Here is a 20416-nt window from a genome sequence, read left to right on the forward strand (position 1 = left end):
TGAAGGGTTACCTAAATACCTGCTCACCGCAAACTTGTTTCGAACATGCCAGTATTTGTGTGCTTGTTAGAAACGTCCGCTGATGTACTTTTTTGCGAGAGGTATATATTATAGCTAGTTGTTAGGTGATTATTGTTTCTCATAGTCTGTGATTCATGATCATGATGACGATATTTTAACTAATTCAGGTCTTTTTTAAGTGAAAAAGTCATGTGGCAAAAAACAGTGGTAGTAAAAATGAAGTAAAATGGGTTGTATTAAGAGATAATCAACTTGGACGTCAAGGAGAATATATGCATGGAGGAAATTCATGTAATAAAAACGCGCTTTTATTCACTAAGTTTGAAATATCTACAGTATTTGAGTTACTATTTGGGTTACTATTTGTTCCGACTATATAAGTTGGCTGCCAATGATCGTCAATCGCACAATGCATCCATTTAATATTTCTAATTAAAACTGTCCATGCACAAACAATACCAACATTAAAAAAACAAATAACAATATGCATATAGAACTATGTACACATGGTTCAAAATATTAATTTTGCAACCATCTACCTTAATTTCTCTGGCTTTGATTCAAGACGAATTTTGACACACCTGAGTTGGCTGTACTGTGTAGTCCAATTAGTTTTTTAAAACCTGATCACTTTTCAACGGTCTTCATCTTACAGTTAAACCATAGTAAAGAACTGTTCATAGGACACTGTTATCCAGCCATTCAAGTTACGATCATGATATTTGAAAGCATTTGTCAACATCTAAAGAGAGAAAACGATTGGTCCGTATATTACTATAAAGCTAGTTAGAATTCATTTCTGGAGAAAGAAATTTGAAAGGTGCGTTGTCGAAGGACTGAAGGAAGAGACCCAGGGTTTCCACTTTGATGCAAATTTCCATGAAAAACTTAATGAAAAACTTCTATAAAAACTAAATGAAATTCTATAGAACTTTCAACATTTCCTTTCTTCAATTAAAATTATCGAGCTCAGTGATTATTATAAAATTCAACATTTCCAACGACATAAACTTTGTTAAGTTGGTTTATGTTTCATCTTGGAGGGTAGGAATTTCAGTTTATTCAATTTAGCAGTACTAATGCCTAATGGCCGACACCTCTGAAACGTTTAGAAACTTTGAAAATAAAATACAAATTTGAAAGTTATGTGCTGCAATCTCTGCCACATTCCGTGTTTCTTTACCGGTTTTAATACTGTAGTTCAATATTCGCCACCAGAAATGGTGGTCGCGGTGGAAGGCTATAAATGGTTTAATTCTGGTCCCATGTGAAGTTGCAAGCATGTTTCGTGCCCATATAATATACAAGCATTAAACAATATAACCATGCTTTGGTTATGATGTGAAAAACTTTGATATGTATAACCACGCTGTTCTAATGCTCAAATGCTTGTCCTATGTAAAGTTTCCGGCATGTTTGGCGCTCATATACAAACATTAAACAATATAACCATGCTTTGGTTATGATGTCAAATATTTTGAAATGGATAACCACGCTGTTTTAATATTAGGTCAAATGCTTGTTCTATGTAAAGTTTCCAGCATGTTTGGCGCTCATATACAAACATTAAACAATATAACCATGCTTTGGTTATGATGTCAAATATTTTTGAAATGGATAACCACGCTGTTTTAATGGTCAAATGCTTGTCCAATGTAAAGTTTCCAGCATGTTTGGCGCTCATATACAAACATTAAACAATATAACCATGCTTTATTTATGATGTCAAATATTTTGAAATGGATAACCACGCTGTTTTAATGGTCAAATGCTTGTCCTATGTAAAGTTTCCAGCATGTTTGGCGCTCATATACAAACATTAAACAATATGACCATGCTTTGGTTATGATGTCAAATATTTTGAAATGGATAACCACGCTGTTTTAATGGTCAAATGCTTGTCCTATGTAAAGTTTCCAGCATGTTTGGCGCTCATATTTAAACATTAAACAATATAACCATGCTTTGGTTATGATGTCAAATATTTTGAAATGGACAACCACGCTGTTTTAATGGTCAAATGCTTGTCCAATGTAAAGTTTCCAGCATGTTTGGCGCTCATGTACAAACATTAAACAATATAACCATGCTTTGGTTATGATGTCAAATATTTTAAAATGGATAACCACGCTGTTTTAATGATCAAATGCTTGTCCTATGTAAAGTTTCCAGCATGTTTGGCGCTCATATACAAAAATTAAACAATATAACCATGCTTTGGTTATGATGTCAAATATTTTGAAATTGATAACCACGCTGTTTTAATGGTCAAATGCTTGTACAATGTAAAGTTTCCAGCATGTTTGGCGCTCATATACAAAAATTAAGCAATATAACCATGCTTTGGTTATGATGTCAAATATTTTGAAATGGATAACCACGCTGTTTTAATGGTCAAATGCTTGTACAATGTAAAGTTTCCAGCATGTTTGGCTCTCATATACAAACATTAAACAATATAACCTTGCTTTGGTTATGATGTCAAATATTTTGAAATGGATAACCACGGTGTTTTAATGGTCAAATGCTTCCTATGTGAAGTTGCAAGCATATTTCGTGCCCATATACAAACATTGAGCAATACAATCATGGTTTGGTTATATGATGTCAAATATTTTGACATCGATAACCACGCTGTTCTAATGCGCAAATGCTTGTCCTATGTAAAGTTGCAAGCATGTTTCGTTCTCATATACATGCAAACATTGAGCAATATAGCTATAACTATGCTATGGTTATGATGTCAAATATTTTGACATAGATAACCAGGCTGTTTTAATGGTCAAATGCTTGTCCTATGTAAAGTTGCAAGCATGTTTCGTGCTCATGTACAAACTTATACAATATAATGCATGCTATGGTTATGATGTCAAATATTTTAACATGGATAACCGCTTGTCAATGGGGTTTGCGTTTTACGTTTGTCTTTGCCTATATTATACATGCACGTTATAGTAATACACATCCAGGACGTTTTAAATTTGTCCACAACGTCCCCTTAACAAAAACAAGCAGGTAGCTATCATAGTATTTTGTTTGGTTGAGTTGTTTAAGATTGATCACAGTTTAATTTCAATGATATTTTATGTCATATATAGTAACTATCGATACGATTCTTTACTATTCCAGGAATTATCTACCATTTGTCTTGAGCATCACGGATCAACAATAAAAAACTGGTTCTGATAAGACGTTGAGTTGTTGCGTAGCTATTAGGCTATTATACGTTTGATCAATAGCACTACATTTCGTTACGATATCAAATATGAATTAATGAGAAAAAGTATGTATATAGTACTTTGTTTGATGGAGTTCATGAGCTTGATGAATTATCTACCATTTGCAAGCACTGTATGGACTAGCTGTTCGTCAACAGTCAAAAATTGGTTCTGATATAGTGATGAGAGGATCTATTTTTCAAGAGATTTTATTTGAGTTTGTGTAGTGAAGTTTATATGTAAATCAAGTTTTTGGTCAAGCTTGGCAGCGATAATTATCAACAAAATAAACTTTAATTGTTTTAGCAAGATGACTATTTTTCTCGAACACTGGTCAAATAATACGCTAACTGTAGGTTAACAAGAAAATCTTGTTATGATAAAATATTGACAAGATAATGTTTTCGAGATATTTTTGGAATTTGTGTAACATGGATACAACCTGTGCTCGCACGGTATTATTGTCGACATTCTAGCTTGAATCATGCAATTGACTCCATATAGTCAATATATCAACAGCCAACAAACGACTTGATTAAAGAAATACAAAATAAAACTATTTCCCCTTTCCGAGTTCTTGATATTCAAGATATGCTAAACAAGAGTGTAAAGACCGAGTCGGCGGTGTTCTGTCTTTATTTCATGCAATGTGATCGTCATGCAGCAAGCTAGGGTTGAAGTGATCTATAGACAGGGTATTTACAGACGCCAGGGCAGTGTTAATTAATACAAATGTGTGTAAGCCATTGAGACGGGCCAATATATTCGGAACTGCATGATGTTAAAGTTTTTTAGACCATGCACTGCTGAGTTTCGGCATATTTGTATACGTTTGATGCATGAATAGCGTTTGTAAGATAAGGATTTTTATTATTACCATATAAAGTCTTAGTTTTATAGCCAGATGAAATTAGATTAGGGGATTACAATCAAAGTACGTTTGCAAAGTCCTCATCTGAACTAATATTTCGAAATTATGAAAGGCGAGGAATAAAAAATGGTGTCTGGTTTAAAGTGCTTATAGTCTAGAAGGAGAGCTAGCGTGCTAGCTTGTCAAAGGAGATTTGTGCTTTACGCTTGACTTTGCCTATGTACGTTAGGTCCTAACCAGGACGTTTTAAATTTGTCCACACGTCGCCTTTGCAAAGGCAAAGAGGACAGCAAATTTTTTTTTTCATATCAAATAAATAATTCCTTCCCAAGAGGGCTTCGGAAACACTTAAATATAAAACATACTTGGATTATCCACAGTGGTCGAATGCTGGTCGAACACTGGTCAAATAATATACGCTTACTGTAGGTTAACAAGAAAATCTTGTTGTAATTTTAAAAATACTATAATATAAAGAACGGTACCCTGATACAAGCTGATCACGAATGCAACAAGACAATATATTTTATATAAAAAATTATATTGAAAATATAAACACGGAAATCGGTCAGTCGCCTAAAATGGAAGGCGATACTGTAATACGATTAGTTCTTTCAATACTTGATCACTTTTCAACTGTCTTCATCTTGCAGTTGAACACCATAGTAAGAAATTGTTCATAGGTCACTGTTATCCAGCCATTCAAGTTGCGATCATGATATTTGAAAGCATTTGTCAACGTCTAAAAAAAAAAAGGATTGGTCCGTATGTAATTACAATGATGCTAGTAGTCTGTAGTTAGAATTCATTTCTGGAGACAAGTGTACCTTTAGGACAACACAACACTGGATGAAATCATCAAATCGAATATCTCCACTTCCGCTGCGGTCAAATTTTCTGATCAAAATACCATAGAATCTCTCTGAAAGGTTGAATCCTAGTAAAATTAACATTTCTGTTTAGGATCCAGATCTCCAACTGTGTGAATTGCGCGCGCATCTTTTTGCATTTTTTAAAAACAATTTTACTTCTAAATATGAGTTCTAAAGCTAACGATGTTAACATGGGATAATCGTGTACGGCGAAGCCATGAATTAGCTGTAACAATATGGCGGCTATTCGTATACTTTAAGTAGACAAATAGATATTAATTACTAACACATTTATCCAATCTGGGCCCAGTTGTATAGTTAACTTTTAAATGTAGTTTATAAGGGCAGAATTGGCCAATAGACCTTATGCATAATGACGTATCAAGCCGTGGCAACTGCAGGGAATTCTGGTTATAGTAGTCACGGCGAAAAACTCAAACTTCAAAATTTTCCCCCGGATTCTGGACTACTAAGACCAGAATTCCCTGCAGGTTTCAGGGCTTGTACGTCATGAATAAGGTCTATTAGAGTCGCGCATTTCTAAGTTAACTAGGAATTAACTATATGGAAAATGAAACCGATTTTGGAAATCATGGATGAGAGGGGGTGTCATTAGCGTCGAGTTTTACCAAATTTGACTCCTGGACACCTGAAATGTTCAGTCCTGGTTAATTCAAACCAATGAATGAAGTACAACCTCGTACGCTCTGGCATGATAACATAATTATAATACAGTCAATACAACAAGTAAACGTTACTTACCAAAGCTTTGCAGTGCTAAAATTGAAGGCCAAAAAAAGAAAGTGAGTTATTACTATTTCACCTTGGCACGTCACCAAGCACGGGTTATTGCAATTAAGTTTTCCAAAGAGTAGGCAGTTTAATCATCCGAAACGTTGCGATATAACTTTCATATTGGTGGTGACCAACCACAGTCTATAACTGACCATTACAGACACGTGTTTACGCAGAGATGAGATGCATACCTGCTTTTAATTCATTTCGGTCAATCGTTCCAGAATTATCCAAATCGAAACTACGAAACGTGTTTTGCCAGTCAGAAACATATTGCCATAGCGCCGCAAACTCGTTGAAATCAATCACACCATTCCCATCTGTATCAAACATACCTATCAAGTTTTAAAGATTTAGCAAGATACCTAAAGATTGTTCTGTATTTGAAATATTGAATCAAGTCCTCTCTGCAATACTAATATCGATTTAACTGAAAATGTGCGCATCTGAGACATTCAAAATTTCAGAGGATTCAAAATTCAAATCAGAGGATTCAAAATTTAACCATGCCAGTGTGGATCGAAATATTGATAATCTAAATTTAACAAATTTAACATGATTTTCTCTTAAACTGTTAAAGCTGTTCTCTTAAACGTCAAAGGACTGTATTCTTTTTTTTGGTTTTTGTCTTATAAAGACCAACTGATTAAATGTTGAGCTATCATGTTGGCTCAACATTAATATTGTTCACTTTGTTTGAACGCAATGGGTATAATGCTGCATAATCATTGTAACGAATTTGTTATACCATTTTGTGGCGCTTTTGATAAAATCTTCCAGGTTAATTAGCTGCATGCGTGGTTATCGTCCATTTTTCTACTAAATTTTGATAAAAATTGAAAGTTTACATTCATTTGGCAAATAGTTGAATCGATCGGCTGGGTTGTAAATTTGTCACAGTGTCTGCTTTTGAAGAATTCACAGCATAACGCATAACAACATTTCTTTGTACCAGATATAGGCAGTTACTCTTTCTTCTTTATCTTTTGCATGTATCACATTATGTTATTATGGTGGATAAATTATAAATAGACATTCTTTAAGCTTTCTATAATTATGAACAACAAAATATCACGGCAGTATAGAATGAGTGAACTGTCTCTTAATAGCTTAAATTGCCATGCGTTTAGATATTATTATTCAAATTTATTTAAAGCAATGTCAACAGGGAAAGTTTTTGTTTCACAAATCACAACATTAAATGTTTTTATGAAATTGATAGAAACCCAAAAAGCATATATAAATATTGCAAGTTGCACAACGTAACAGCCGTAGTAAATCAGTATTACAAAAACATATATTACTTGAAAAGACCAAATGAATGATTGCATTTTGTTTTGAACGAGTATATATATTGTTTCGAACGGCCGAGGCACCCTGTAGATATGGTTATTAGCAGCAATAATAATAAATAAAGATTATATGAACTGAATTATATCAAATGCTATAAACTCGCAGCATAATTTGAATGCATGAACTAAAAAGAACCATATCTTAATCTTACCTATCATCAGACGGATGGTTTCTGGGTTAAATGCTGTCCATGCACCTAAAGTTGAAAGTTATATGTTAAGTTACTTAATATAGGGTGAACGTATGTATGAATTTCGCGGGGAAAGGTACTCATTTATGTAATACAGGAAAAGTTTAACAATAAGTTAAGTCTGCGCACGCCTGCTACTATATATCATATCTTATTGCAGTGGTCGATTTAGAGATTCACTGCATGTCATTCGGCCTAACTTACATAACAACGTCATGCTAATATTTCAATTGAATTCAGTTGACAACATTGACAGCCAGTGCCCTCCTCTGTTAAGGTTGTTTCCATGCCTTTTCTAGTGAACTGGTTCAAACTAGCTCGACCAAACGATAGAGCGCGTGCAACTGATCGAATTTGCTTTAATAAAATTATTATAACCGCAGTTTTGTTTTTGAGTGGAGCTTTCTTTTTAAATGTCACGGACGATTAAGCATGGAAGTGCATAGTTCTCGCAATACATAACATTCAGTCTGAAACAAATATTTTTAGATCATACCATTTCCCAAGGCTTGTTGCAGTTCGTCAGCACTGATCGATCCATTTTTGTCCTTATCGATCCTATAGTTATAACCAACCAACAATGATTGTTCGCATTTTTTAGCGTACTTTAATTCATCAATTGCGGCAGATAAACAGTACACGTATGTAAACTATGCATACCATGTCACGAAAGATGAAAATGTACATGCTAACATTAGAAGATGAATCTACTATATATACCATACTTCATAAACTAGGCTACTATTGTATATTAAACATTGTGCATGATATATTAAAATTGAAAATAGAGTCTCTTTAAATTTACCTGCTGAACATATTCTTTAAGAATTCCTTATCGACTCGAGCCATTTTGTGTTTTGTATTTAAATTCTATGATTTCAATTTGTCACCCATCGCACAGTGATGGCTGCATGTGATTACGCATGCGTGGTACTGATCATCGTGTTTTGGCTGCATTTCGCTGGAAATGTTGCGGATTGGGGATATCAGTATTTCTAGAAGCTTATTTTCCGCTAAAAGACTTATGAAATTCCAAAACCACTCACTTAATAAAATAACTAGAAGTCAGTAGAAAACTGAATTTTTTTTATTACCTTCAAATCAGAGCGTAAAGAAACATGATTGCATCAGACAAATGTACTTTTTTCATCAATTGGCTACCAACAGAAATGAAAGGGTATTTCTCGCGATATTCAACCGCCTTTAACGACTTTAATTGGCAAAAGAAGAATGTTACATTTAGCAAAAGCTTCTGATTCAGAAGTCTGATCAGCATCTCATTTTAATAAGAGTCAAACCTATACCACTTTTTAAGCAAGACCTTATACGTTCATGATTAAACTTATACGTGTACCTACGTGTAACCCATTTGTGTAACACATAACAGCCCTATATAGTATAATGTTGCTTTATGACAAGTATTATTTTCGGTGATTTGATTGGTTTTCAGCCAGCAAAAATCTGAGGTATTATTTGCTACGAGGTGGTAAATGCGTTGCGTTTCAAAACGGCTGCCCCTTAAAGGCAGAGTTGCATTGCACACCAGATGCATTCTTGCGAATTTCCACGAAAAGAAATGGCAACAAAATATTGGAATAAAGCCGTTTTATTCAGAGTAAAGAATTCGGTAATGCTTTTTTAATTCATTTACATGCAAGCATATATTTTCTTTATCCATCCACCTACTCACTACGTACGATCAACATGAAACTACCGCTGTTCTGCACCCAATTGCGCAAAAATACTAAGCTCTATGATTATCTACAATATTATTAACCTATTAACATACAGTATCTACTAATATCGCTACGAACCACATGCATTGCTAATTTTATTTTACAACATTATTTTGCGTTTTTAAGAACGAGCGCGCAACGCCGCCTAAAACAACAAGATCAGCAGCGCAATGCATCAAACATGCATACGTCGATTTTTAGAAATATCTTGTCCGATAATTCGTCTCTGTATATTCAGAGTTAACGCTGGCTAACACACATGCAAACAACTTACCCGTCAAATAGACGAACTTCGCAGATAAGTATACCAATGTTATAGCTAGTTCAGGGGCTAGTTGTATAAAAGACTAGACAGTTAACTTTAGTTAAGGAAGGAATTGGCAATCAGATTTCTGAGTTAACTGTAGGATTTAACTATGCAAAATGTAGTAAAAGAGTTTTATACAACCAGCCCCGGACTCTTTAGTATTTAGTCTGGGAAAGACTAGAATTTTGGGTCTACATAATATTGGAAAGAAACAGCACACCATTGGAAATGGCTAATGCACTGATCTGATAACTTCGAACTATGGATCATGCACCGATCTAAGTACCCTTGTCAAGTAGGGCAATTAGCTATAGGCAGCCGAAAATCTCGAAGTATATCTACTAGCTTTTTATAGACCACGTTTACACTATACCGGATTCACATGGTCATGCACGACATCAGTTTAAGTTGTTTTAAAGTATCTCTGACCCCTGAACTTTTCCATTTGCTTAGCTTTAAAGGAATCATACCATCATACTTTTTGGGTAAAACTCCCCCTGATATGGTTAGTTTTGATACATTTGTAACCATAACGGCATAACCGTGTAGTGTAAACAGGCCTTTGAGGAGGACATCTATCAAATGAGGACAAATTAATAAAAGGAAGCCAGCAGCCGGCGTAAACGCTACGATTTTTGTCGCCGAATGTGGGAAAAATTAATGAGCTTTTATATATGACTACGTAGGCAGACTATAACATATTAATAAGTAACATCACTTTGTCTTGCAGCTGAATACCATTGTAAGAAATTGTTCGTAGCTTACAGTTATCCAACCGTTTAAATTGTGATCATATTGTTTGAAAGCATTTGTCAACGTCTAAAAAATAAATTGAGAACAACTATATATCAATACATCACCTTGCATTTTTTATTCCCATGTTTTTTTGAATGAATTGTTTTTAACACTGTATACATTTATGCTGGGTGGCTTCAGAAGTTACCCGCATGCGTTAGTTTAGATCGCGACCATACAATGATGCAATAAGGTTCAGAGAGAAAAAACCTTCTTGAAGACAACCTACACGGCCTCAGACCATTGTGAAGGGCAGCCGAAAAAAGCTGCAGTCACTAAGAGAAGCCTATTTGAATTCGATGATATTTTAAAGCTATTTTGAATGTCTATTTCGAGTAATTGCTGCAAATTTGCAGTCGGCAGTTGTTTCAAATATTTTGTACATTTAAAAATAGGTATGGCACTGTAATGTACTAGTTTTCACCCTAATTTGTGAAATTCATGAAGTGCCATATATAATAGGCTATAATCTAACACGTGAACATTTGTAAGGCACTGAGGACGATCTGTATCAAATTTATTGCATATGTAGTTTACGTTTTAAATTGCCACTGAGAAATGCTAAAACAGATCTGTCGCTCTAGTATATATAAAGGCTTTTATACTTATTTTAAAGTTTTAAAATATGAGATACTTTAATTTTGATTAGATCTTACACCCGTTCCGCTCGCTATTTTTCTAAATGAATATATGAACAGGGTTTATTTAGCGAAATTTAGGCAACTTTTACATCCCTGGCTGATTGAATGAAAAAGTAACTTTTAACTAGAGTTAGTAACAGAATTGGCCAATCAGAGTGAGTTAATAGTGTGTTTTATACACCTGGTAACAGAGAACCCACACAATTGTTATGAGCAAAACTTGCTAAGCTAGGCTAGGCTAAGTAGAGCCGGGACTTGGCTTTCACTTTAAACTAGTACATATTGCCGTTTCTTCGTGAATCTACAAGCCTCAGGTGAGAGCCGAGAGGAAAAGATTATGCAGGATGAAAAAAGGGGGGATTTTATTTTTAGCTACTAGAAATGTTATACTATACCTGTAGGACAACACAGCACTGGATAAAATCATCAAAGCGAACATCTCCACGTCCAGTGCGGTCAAATTTTAGTATCAAAATGTCATAAAACCTCTCTGAAAGGTTAAATCCTAATATAGAAAAAAAATAAATATCACGCCTTGAAACGTTTTCTGGACAGCGGCCAAAATAAACAACAGCATGCAGCTTAATTTTAAAATCAGATCACCGGAATATAAATCGGTCCATCCGCTATAACGCGGCAAGACAAGCGTCTCGACCTGCAGAAATACTTCCCCTAGAAACTGTACTACACAGGAACTAACTGAGTATACGCAGGCTACCTATGTCCATGTCCATATTGACATGAAAAAAAGCGGGAAAATTTCAAAAAAAAATATTTGTTATTTGTAAATGACTTAATTTCCTGTGGTTAGTTTTCGAGAACAAGTTTTGTTGACGCTTTAGCTGAAGGATTTTTTATTTTCGTATTATTGTGACGGTAAGTTGTGTTTCCCGAACGTTTTTTCGATCTATTTATAAAGTCTAAAACGTTAGATCTTAGGCACGGGTATTTTCGTCGCTATCAGATATGGGCATCTAAAAGTCCATAATCAAAGGCATAATTATAGTTATTATAGTTTGATGAGGCGACGAAAATGCTATTAAATCGACATCTGGGCCCTTCATCTCGGTTACCGGAGATAAGGCAAAGCGAGACTTAATCTGGACAACGTAGCTGTATAAGCTGTATATATAACTAGGAGGGACTAGGGGGGAGTGTGGCAGAATTGTGTGGCAGCTATAGTGGCTATAGCGTCTTCAAATAACCGCGTTGAAATACAATATTTGATACAACTTACACAGTCATAGATTTGTAAAATAGTCGACTTACCAAAGTTTTTCAGTGCTAGACAATAGAAGAAACGTTAATGTTAGTTATGACCAATGTTAATCCAAACACCAGCACAATAATTCAGTTATAGAGTATATGTATTTTAAAACATTCTTAAGGGCAGGCTAGATCATCAATTCCATATCCTTGCTGTTTGAATATCTCAAGTGTTCACATAATGCTGTATTTTGAAATACTACTTGGATTTCATTGGAGGTAAAACTATATAAGCCAAATTACATATAATTAATACCTGATTTTAATTCATTTCTGTCAATTGTCCCTGAGTTATCCAAATCAAAACTTCTAAAAGTTTCTTGCCAATCACAAACATATTGCCACAGTGCTGCAAACTCATTAAAATCAATCACACCATTCCCATCAGTATCAAACATACCTAGATAAAAAACAACATATGCCATGCAGTGCCGTAATTGCTTGTATGTGATATAGAATACATATTTTTGGGGTGATTATAGGTATCAATTCGGGTGATTAGGTATCATGCAATGATGTACTGTTTTTGTCTCTACGTTTTGAGCTAATTAATTGTTTTTAGTATATAATGTGCATGCTTTATATATAATCATTTCCACAGAAATTAAGAAAAGATTGCGGTCTTATCTGACCAGGCAATTGCAATGCGAATGCTAAAATTGTGCACATAGTAGCTGGCTAGAAACCCAATTTGGTATTTACGATTCGGATAAGATAAGAAATTAGTAAGCAAGAAATTCCTTGCTGTATATTGGGTTGTAATGCTAGGTGACATTTTACAGGAAATCAAGTTTATCGAACTTTCAGCTTTGCCTTACCCATCATAAGTCGAATCGTCTCTGGGTTAAATGGAGTCCATGAACCTACATATAAAATGGTTGCTCTCAATTACTTCAAACATTGACACTGCTAATGAATAATTGAAAGTTTGGTGTAACTAGTGCTGTTATGTATGTTTTCAAATTTCAAGGATTAATTGAAAGAAATGAAAATTTAATATTCATAATCAGTGGAATTTGAACCCACAAAGAAAACACTTTTAGTGAGGAATTTCTTAGGCCAGACAATGGCAGTGGCATCAATGTCATATTCATTAGAGGAATGCAAAAATGAACTGGTCATACATAATATATATTGTTATTTTATTGTGCCTGAAAAATAACTGTTTGTTTATATTTGGAAATGATGTCAAACTGTCAAAAAAAGTTTCGAACGAAAATTTCTTTCAAGCGCGAATCGCGGGTTCAAATTTCTTGAATTATTTTACATGTTTCTTCTTATATTCTGAGCGTACTCAGTTTGATTTGGAGTAGGGTCCTAAATGATTTCCAAGAAATTGCAGTCTAGCAATTTATCGAGACCATTCCAGTCTCATATGCAGCTCAGGCGTGTGCGTTATTAGAAGGAAATCAAACAAGGAAATAATAAATTCAAACATCATATATTCCTTAATAAGTACAGTAGCAGATATCTAAAAGAACATTTTCACGACTGCTGTGTTTGTATTATAAAGATGTATATTTTTTAAATCATACCGTTTGCTAACGCCTGTTGCAATTCATCACCACTAATCGATCCATTTTTGTCTTTGTCGATCCTACGGTATAAAAATACAAAAATTATCTGCACCTTGCGTTTCATGTCGCCTTCAAAAGTCAAAACGTGTATTACTTGCGACGAATGTCGTCGTTGGGTCACGCGATGAAAAATAGAACTGGAACCAAAATCGAGATATTTCATAATAAATCCTTTGACAATACCTGTGGAATATGTTCCATAAGAAATGTCTATCAACTGGGGGCATTTTTCCTAGGTTCTGTTACTCTGTATTTATGCTGCAATATGCTTTGTACACAATTTCCTCTCTAATCAAATTTCGTATCTGTATTTTTCCCTTACCCGTTGAAACCGGAAGTCGAAGAAAAAATTCTATTTCCTCCGTCGTAACTTCCACTTCATACCTTAATTTTTATCTTTGTAAATTGTAATTTGTTAGTAGTAATTTGTATGCAAAAGCCAAAAGTGCAAAACATACAATATCCGAACTAGGCGAACACACTGGGCGCATAATAAACCTATCGAATATGAATCTAGTCAATCTATGTAACAAATTGACGCAATCGCAATAGTCGTGCGCTTATATACGTTTATGAGCGTCCCTAGCATATTTTTACACCGTACGCGTAGATAACGGTAGATATATTGACGATACCGTAGGTCGTAGGGGACAAGCCGGCAAGGGGTTTTATTATACATACCAGTCACTGTCAGCGACTTTTTTGTAGTAACTAGAGGTAAAAGGCCAGTAACGGAAATATCTAAGACACATACAAAGTCTAAACGAACATTGCAGCTGTTTTTGCATAGCCAAAAACAATCGGGACAATCTGACATTTGTCACATGACTTTCGTATAACACCAATATTGGAATGAGTTGATATTGGAACGTAAAGATAAAAACAATATATAGCACGTCAGTGGGAATTTACAAAGAATATTTACTGTTAATTTTGGAGCTGATGGCTAAATATTAAACAGATGTAATTTTTGCCACAAGGAAAAATCCTTTCTGAAATAGCGGAAATTTGTGTTGGGTGAATGGGTGCGCCTCCCCACCCACGAGGATGCTCTCCACCTCAAAAATTTCCAAAGGATCACAGGAATTCAGCCGGATATCAGATTTTAGAACTAGTTCGAGGCCTTTTCTTTGACGCGGACATACATTTGGGAAACCACAGTTGGCAAACATGGCGTACTATGGCCAACAGCAAGCTGCTCCGGGAATTGACCAGAACTTCTTGTGGGGCGTATTTCAAAGGTAAGCTCTTTGATAAAAATACGTCCGAGCTTTTGTTTTCAAAGCATTACTATATTAGTTTCATTTTCCAGTGTTGACCGGGACAGAAGCGGCTCAATTTCCGCCAACGAGCTACAACAGGCTTTGTCAAACGGTAAGGATATTGTAAAATATTTGCCCCATTCAAGAGGTTTTGTAATTTATTTGTGCAAAAGCCTGTGTTCAAACAGAGTAAAGGAGCGTTTGTATTACGTAGAAAGGAAATAAACAAGCGTCGGTTTAAAAATATTCGTTCAAAAGTCAAGCAAGAATACAAGATTCGAATTTCAATTAGAACTGTCAAATTTGCTGACAAGCTGAAATAATTGAAGCAATCTGAAGTGACTCATCATTTTCAGAACCTTTTGAAATGGTTTATAATGATGAAAACGGTATCATGGGGTTATGACTTAATTAGGTCTAGGTTGAAATTTTTAGATAGTAATCAACAGTTTCTGCTCAGCTAGGTCTTCATACTCTATTTTATCATTTGTACTTTATACTTGAGTAATACTTGGGTAAACTGCATATTATATTTTCCCTCCTGCATTCATGTATAGGCATTATACTTAATTATATTGTCTATAATTCCTAATCCCCTGCCTGGATATAGGTTATCAAAAGATTAAACTGGCCTTTTTACTTTAGGTTCCTGGACTCCATTCAATCCTGAGACTGTTAGACTCATGATTGGTAAGTACTTTAAGTATAATCACAAAGGTAATTACTGAAAGCTATTGCCACTGAATTATCAGGCATTGGCACAACTATGGAATGTCTTGTAAGGTTAAATTATCAACTTACACTAGAAATACATGTATGCATACAGCACCCCTCACCATTTTAAACCAAGAAAATAATCTTCAGGGCCTAGATTAGCTATAACTATGACTATAAGTTTATATAATGGAATGACTCAATGGCAAATCGTCAATAGCCAATATTTTTATTATTTGCTATGTACAAAATATAGTCATAACATTGAAGGTTGTGTCACCCATTTTCCACAGGCATTTTTAGACCCTACCAGCTTAGGTAACTGTTGAAATTTCAACATTTTTGGCTTCAGAAAAACATCAAAACATTACAAAATCTACAATGTAGTACAGAACCTCAAATATTCTTCAAATGTATAAATTCTGCTGTTGACTGTAAAAACTTTGATTTTGAAGCGACAGTTTACATTAAAATAAATTTACGTTTGGAAAAAAACCTTTTTGAAGTTAAAGCTACATGATGCAAAAGCCTTTCATAGCCCAATATGACTTTAGAAAACAACCTATCAAGCTCATGTATAAATAAACTGCATCCCTCTTCATACGTACAGCAAACACAGAAGTATTATAAACAACTACGTAATATACTATAGACACATAACGAATAAAAACGCTTCAAAGCTTCATATAGAGCGTAAATTGTTCCTTTTTCGCTTTTTAATCTGACGAACAACCCTTTTTGTTTTTGATAAATGTTTCTTGATGATTTTCGTTGTGCACATCTGTTATAATTTTTCCCATTTTATTTGGTGAAATTTTTAAAAACAATTTTATAAAAAAATACCAATTTCTTACTCAGCCAGTCAGAAAGTTGCTGATTAATGGTTCACTCATTTAAATTTTGTGCATGTGCATAACTAACACCATCCAACTTCCATGACCTAGATTTTGACATCTTAGGATTCCGCTATGTTCTGTCACAATACCTAGGTGTAATTCCTAATCTCTGGGCGGAATTAGTACCCTCGCATGGTGCTCCCAAATAACTTTTTATTTTGGAGTCAGCTTTTCTGATTTTATTTCCAAAGAATTCTGTATTGTGGATTTTAATAAAGTTTGTAGTGCTACAGGGGCATTTGATTACTTAAATTTATGGTTTTGTGTGACAGGTAATCTTTAGTTGTCAAGCAGCTTGTGGTTTTATTAGCAATCAACTTTATTGCAACTGATAACTTATTGGTCAAGTCACCGTGATTATCAAGCACCTTCCCTTGGACACATAATTTTTAAATAATTCTGAAAATCACAAAAGTTGTACTTATTCCCTGTCATTTTGTTATTTTTTATGTCTTTGTTTTAACTAAACTTTAACTATTCAACATTTTCCAGGGATGTTTGATCGAGATAACAACGGTACAATCAACTACCAAGAGTTTGGCAGCTTATGGAAATACATCACTGACTGGCAGAAGACTTTCAGAACTTATGATCGAGATAACTCTGGAAGTATTGATAAGGGTGAATTACAAAGTGGTAAGTATGTACCTACACAGATTTTTACCAAATCTCACTTGTGAAGTGACTTATGATAAATGACTGAATCAATATGATGACATATTTTAATTAATCACTTGAGCTTGTTAGTATCCATGTAATCGAAAAAGTGGTTCCAGACTCGAACAGGCTTATATATGACATAATTTAACATCACAACATTGTCTTGTTTGAAAGTCTTTTCTGGACCTTAATTTTCATTTTTAAATCATACTTTCTGCCTGGTGTTTCAATCGCTACTACTGTAGGTCATTATCCAATAACGCACGAGTCAAACCCACTTATAGGACGGTATTTCATCTTTTGGTTATAAAAGAATGTTTAATTTATCCCTGTTTTTCTTTTCTTTTTTCCTTACAGCATTGACAAGTTTTGGTAAGTTTTTTTCAACATAAAGCATAGTAGTTTAACTAGAGTGAAAAGTTAAAAGTCTATACTCAAACATGTTCTTAGTTACAAACATGTTTTTGCAATGAATGACCTTAGGTTCCAACCTTGTTTTAAACTCTATATGGAATAATTTTTCTAAGGTTATTCTTAACAGTATTTTGTTGTTCATTTCGCAGGTTTTCGGTTGTCAGACAGGTTTTATGGAGTTCTCTTACGAAAGTTTGACCGAACTGGTCAAGGTGTGATCAAGTTCGATGATTTTATCCAATGTTGTGTTGTCATTCAGGTCAGTCATTTTATGCCTAATTCTGAGTTTATCATTTTCCTTTGTGGAACTATCTTTGTCTTTGATACATGCGTTGTTGGTTAGCGCTTCGCTGCGTTGAAGTATCTCCACTGCCGGTAACTATGCAACTATGAGAAACGTCTGCGCCGAAGTATTACTGTTAAATTTTCAGTATCGGTACATCGTAAGGTATATACCTAACTATGTATGTTACCAGTATACCAGTTTTCCTTTGATAATTACAATAAAGGAAAATTCTTCAATGAGAATTTAAAGAAAGTTTTGAGTTTCAGCTAAAAGTAAAAGTGCAAATTAAAGCGATAAATTCAAAACTTTAACGAATACATATGTTTTTATGATGTCGATGTGAATTTTGAATATTTGTTCCTTTATTCCTAAATTGCCATCGAAGTTCTACCTACAGTACATGTACATGAATAGCGTAGATTCAGTAGACATACATAGTTTTCACATTTTACACAAAGTTTCTACAAGAGCATGCATGCAGAAGCATACGTAGGAGTGTGTTTTTTGGTTGAGATCGTTTATTGCAATGGACGTTGAAGTATTCGACTCAGATTAATTGACCTCACCTAGCCTTTAGGAAGGTCGCTAATTTTATTACCTAATTTTTTGGATTGTCGTTCTTTACTTTAGTGGAATACAGTATAGGTTATAGTAATAAAAGTTATCGTTAGTTCGTTACTATATATAATACGGTAAAATATCCTGTATCGATATACTAAAATCTATTTATTATATTTTCTGGATGTACGTACTGTATATCGGTATATTTAACAGTCGCACAGACCATTCTTTTTACTACCCACCGCTTTCGTATAGAACTTACACTTGTAGGTAAACATAGCTGTAGTAAGTCTAAACGTAGCTGTACAAACAGTATTCTTTCCATCTTCCCATCTGACCACCCTTGTTTATAGCTCACTAGCTTCTTATGGAAACTGCATCAGCAAAGCTAGTATTCCCTTCTGATCCGAAAGGACAATTATTCTACAAACGTTTTTTAAAGTTTAAGATAAAGTTTTTTTCTCTTCCATAAGTATCACCCCGTCAATTTTTTTTATCTCCTGCACTATTCACATATGGCCAATTTTTTTTATGATATTTTAGACCCTTACTCAGGCATTTCAAAACTATGACACCAACAGGAATGGATGGATTCAAATAAATTATGAACAATTTCTCAGCCTAGTATTCACACTTAAAGTATAATCATTGGGACGTACGTGTCGAAATATACATACAATCACCTTGCATGCTCATATCTAAACCGTATCATTATATATATATATATATATATATATACGTCTCTGCAGAATGGGGGAAATAATTCTACTGGAAGTCGACTCCGGCAAAAAATTTTCGAGTTATTGTGTTTTCACAGTCGATGAACATCAAATCGTCAGACTGGCTACGCTACGCTAGACGTCTGTCTTCAGCAAAAATTTGTCGGCGTTTTATATTTGGTACCAATTACGCCATCCTGGCTAGTGAAACAAGCACGTGGTGTAGCCCACCTTTGTAGTTGTTCTAGCCAGAATGGGTTTGACAGGAGTTAAATGCCCCATGGACAAAAACACCAGACTTCGATTCTACATACCCTGGGTACATTTCTACTCTGTGACATTCTGGTTGCTTCTGTTATAGTAATAGGCAGTCTGAGTTGCACCAAAATCTTCGACGCGTTCGTGAGCTATAATACTGCCGTTGTTTCCACAGCTTCACAGCACGGATAGTAATTATATATAGATTCCTTTTAGTATTAAACAAAGTCAAAGCCGTGTGTAAAGCAAAATAGAATTTGGTTCCGTACAATAGCGGCTGTTTTTATATCACGTCTGCGTCCTAGATTTCGTGCATTTTAAACACACTAATTTTATGTCTTCTTTGTCAACGCTAGCACTTGCACGGTGTTATGAAAATACTGTAGGTTACTATAAATAGATGTAATGACACGCTTTATGTGCACGTATTGAGAACGTAAAATAGAATCATTAGAATATGTTGCCATATACTTCTTCAATACCGCGTGTTTTTCCTACCCACGTTCAAGCATGATTGTGTTCTCATCACATGTACGACCTTGTCCGAATTTGCGTCTCTATTTTGATAGGATCAGAATTCACTCCCGATCTGCGCGATTTAAAGTAAACGCGCGTATAGTTGCAGTGTGTATAGCCTATTATAGGGGTTTGTCTTGCCACAAGAGCATAGCTACGTAGCGGCAGATTTCTTTGTATGTCTGTGGGAATATTCCATTTTACTTCCTGTGAAAATATACCATGACCATATGAAATTATCATATATAGGTGTACCCTTTTAATTTATGTTCGTAATCCACATGCGTCATTACCTATACGTCTTGCAAGTGGTACATAAAGTGAAGGGAGTTGGGAGCACCGAAATAGCGGCCAGTCATGTTTCTTGAATAGGTTTACTGGGCTACATATAGAATAGTGAGCTGCCCAGCCAATCACAACAGCACTGAAGATGGAGTACAAATGTGACGTTCAGGGGCGGGTTGTATAAAACTTTTTAACTAGATTTT

The 20416-nt window shown here is 34.8% G+C and overlaps 3 protein-coding genes across 4 annotated transcripts; 1 reads left to right on the forward strand and 2 right to left on the reverse strand.

The window, feature by feature from the left end:
- Positions 1–4595: 4595 nt before the first annotated feature.
- On the reverse strand, positions 4596–8275 carry LOC114516938 (programmed cell death protein 6-like). Of its 2 annotated transcripts, none has more exons than XM_028536560.1 (7): positions 8126–8275; positions 7817–7878; positions 7282–7326; positions 5969–6112; positions 5745–5759; positions 4938–5032; positions 4596–4852 (listed from the first exon to the last, which is right to left on the reverse strand). In XM_028536560.1, exons 1-7 carry the CDS (start codon positions 8167–8169, stop codon positions 4736–4738), a joined length of 522 nt encoding a protein of 173 aa, XP_028392361.1. In that variant the 5' UTR covers positions 8170–8275; the 3' UTR covers positions 4596–4735. The 2 variants fall into 2 exon arrangements, with proteins under 2 accessions (XP_028392361.1, XP_028392360.1); XM_028536559.1 differs by having other exon boundaries at positions 4938–5047; positions 8126–8256.
- Positions 8276–8371: 96 nt separating this feature from the next.
- On the reverse strand, positions 8372–13989 carry LOC114516939 (programmed cell death protein 6-like). The gene is made up of 7 exons (XM_028536561.1): positions 13826–13989; positions 13601–13662; positions 12884–12928; positions 12322–12465; positions 12069–12083; positions 11195–11304; positions 8372–10182 (listed from the first exon to the last, which is right to left on the reverse strand). The coding sequence occupies exons 1-7, from the start codon at positions 13867–13869 to the stop codon at positions 10078–10080; spliced, it is 525 nt and encodes a 174-aa protein (XP_028392362.1). The 5' UTR covers positions 13870–13989; the 3' UTR covers positions 8372–10077.
- A 784-nt stretch (positions 13990–14773) lies between these two features.
- LOC114516937 (programmed cell death protein 6-like) lies at positions 14774–20121 on the forward strand. Its single transcript, XM_028536558.1, has 7 exons — positions 14774–14883; positions 14955–15016; positions 15550–15594; positions 17007–17150; positions 17532–17546; positions 17738–17847; positions 18979–20121. The coding sequence occupies exons 1-7, from the start codon at positions 14813–14815 to the stop codon at positions 19078–19080; spliced, it is 549 nt and encodes a 182-aa protein (XP_028392359.1). The 5' UTR covers positions 14774–14812; the 3' UTR covers positions 19081–20121.
- The last annotated feature ends 295 nt before the right edge of the window (positions 20122–20416 follow it).

The sequence above is a fragment of the Dendronephthya gigantea genome, unplaced genomic scaffold (genome assembly GCF_004324835.1).
Source record: "Dendronephthya gigantea isolate DGI-Jeju-01 unplaced genomic scaffold, DenGig_1.0 000007F, whole genome shotgun sequence".
Lineage (NCBI taxonomy): Eukaryota > Metazoa > Cnidaria > Anthozoa > Malacalcyonacea > Nephtheidae > Dendronephthya > Dendronephthya gigantea.

Coding starts and splice junctions, on each gene's coding strand:
- LOC114516938 (XM_028536559.1), bottom strand. CDS start 8,169: ATGGCTCGAGTCGATAAGGAATTCTTAAAGAATATGTTCAGCAG. Junction 7,327..7,816: donor GCAACAAGCCTTGGGAAATG/GTATGATCTAAA, acceptor TTTCAACTTTAG/GTGCATGGACAGCATTTAAC. Junction 6,113..7,281: donor AACCATCCGTCTGATGATAG/GTAAGATTAAGA, acceptor AAAACTTGATAG/GTATGTTTGATACAGATGGG.
- LOC114516939 (XM_028536561.1), bottom strand. CDS start 13,869: ATGCCCCCAGTTGATAGACATTTCTTATGGAACATATTCCACAG. Junction 12,929..13,600: donor GCAACAGGCGTTAGCAAACG/GTATGATTTAAA, acceptor TTTTATATGTAG/GTTCATGGACTCCATTTAAC. Junction 10,183..11,194: donor AGTGCTGTGTTGTCCTACAG/GTATAGTATAAC, acceptor TTTATTTTTTAG/ACGTTGACAAATGCTTTCAA.
- LOC114516937 (XM_028536558.1), top strand. CDS start 14,813: ATGGCGTACTATGGCCAACAGCAAGCTGCTCCGGGAATTGACCAGAAC. Junction 14,884..14,954: donor TTGTGGGGCGTATTTCAAAG/GTAAGCTCTTTG, acceptor TTCATTTTCCAG/TGTTGACCGGGACAGAAGCG. Junction 17,848..18,978: donor AATGTTGTGTTGTCATTCAG/GTCAGTCATTTT, acceptor ATGATATTTTAG/ACCCTTACTCAGGCATTTCA.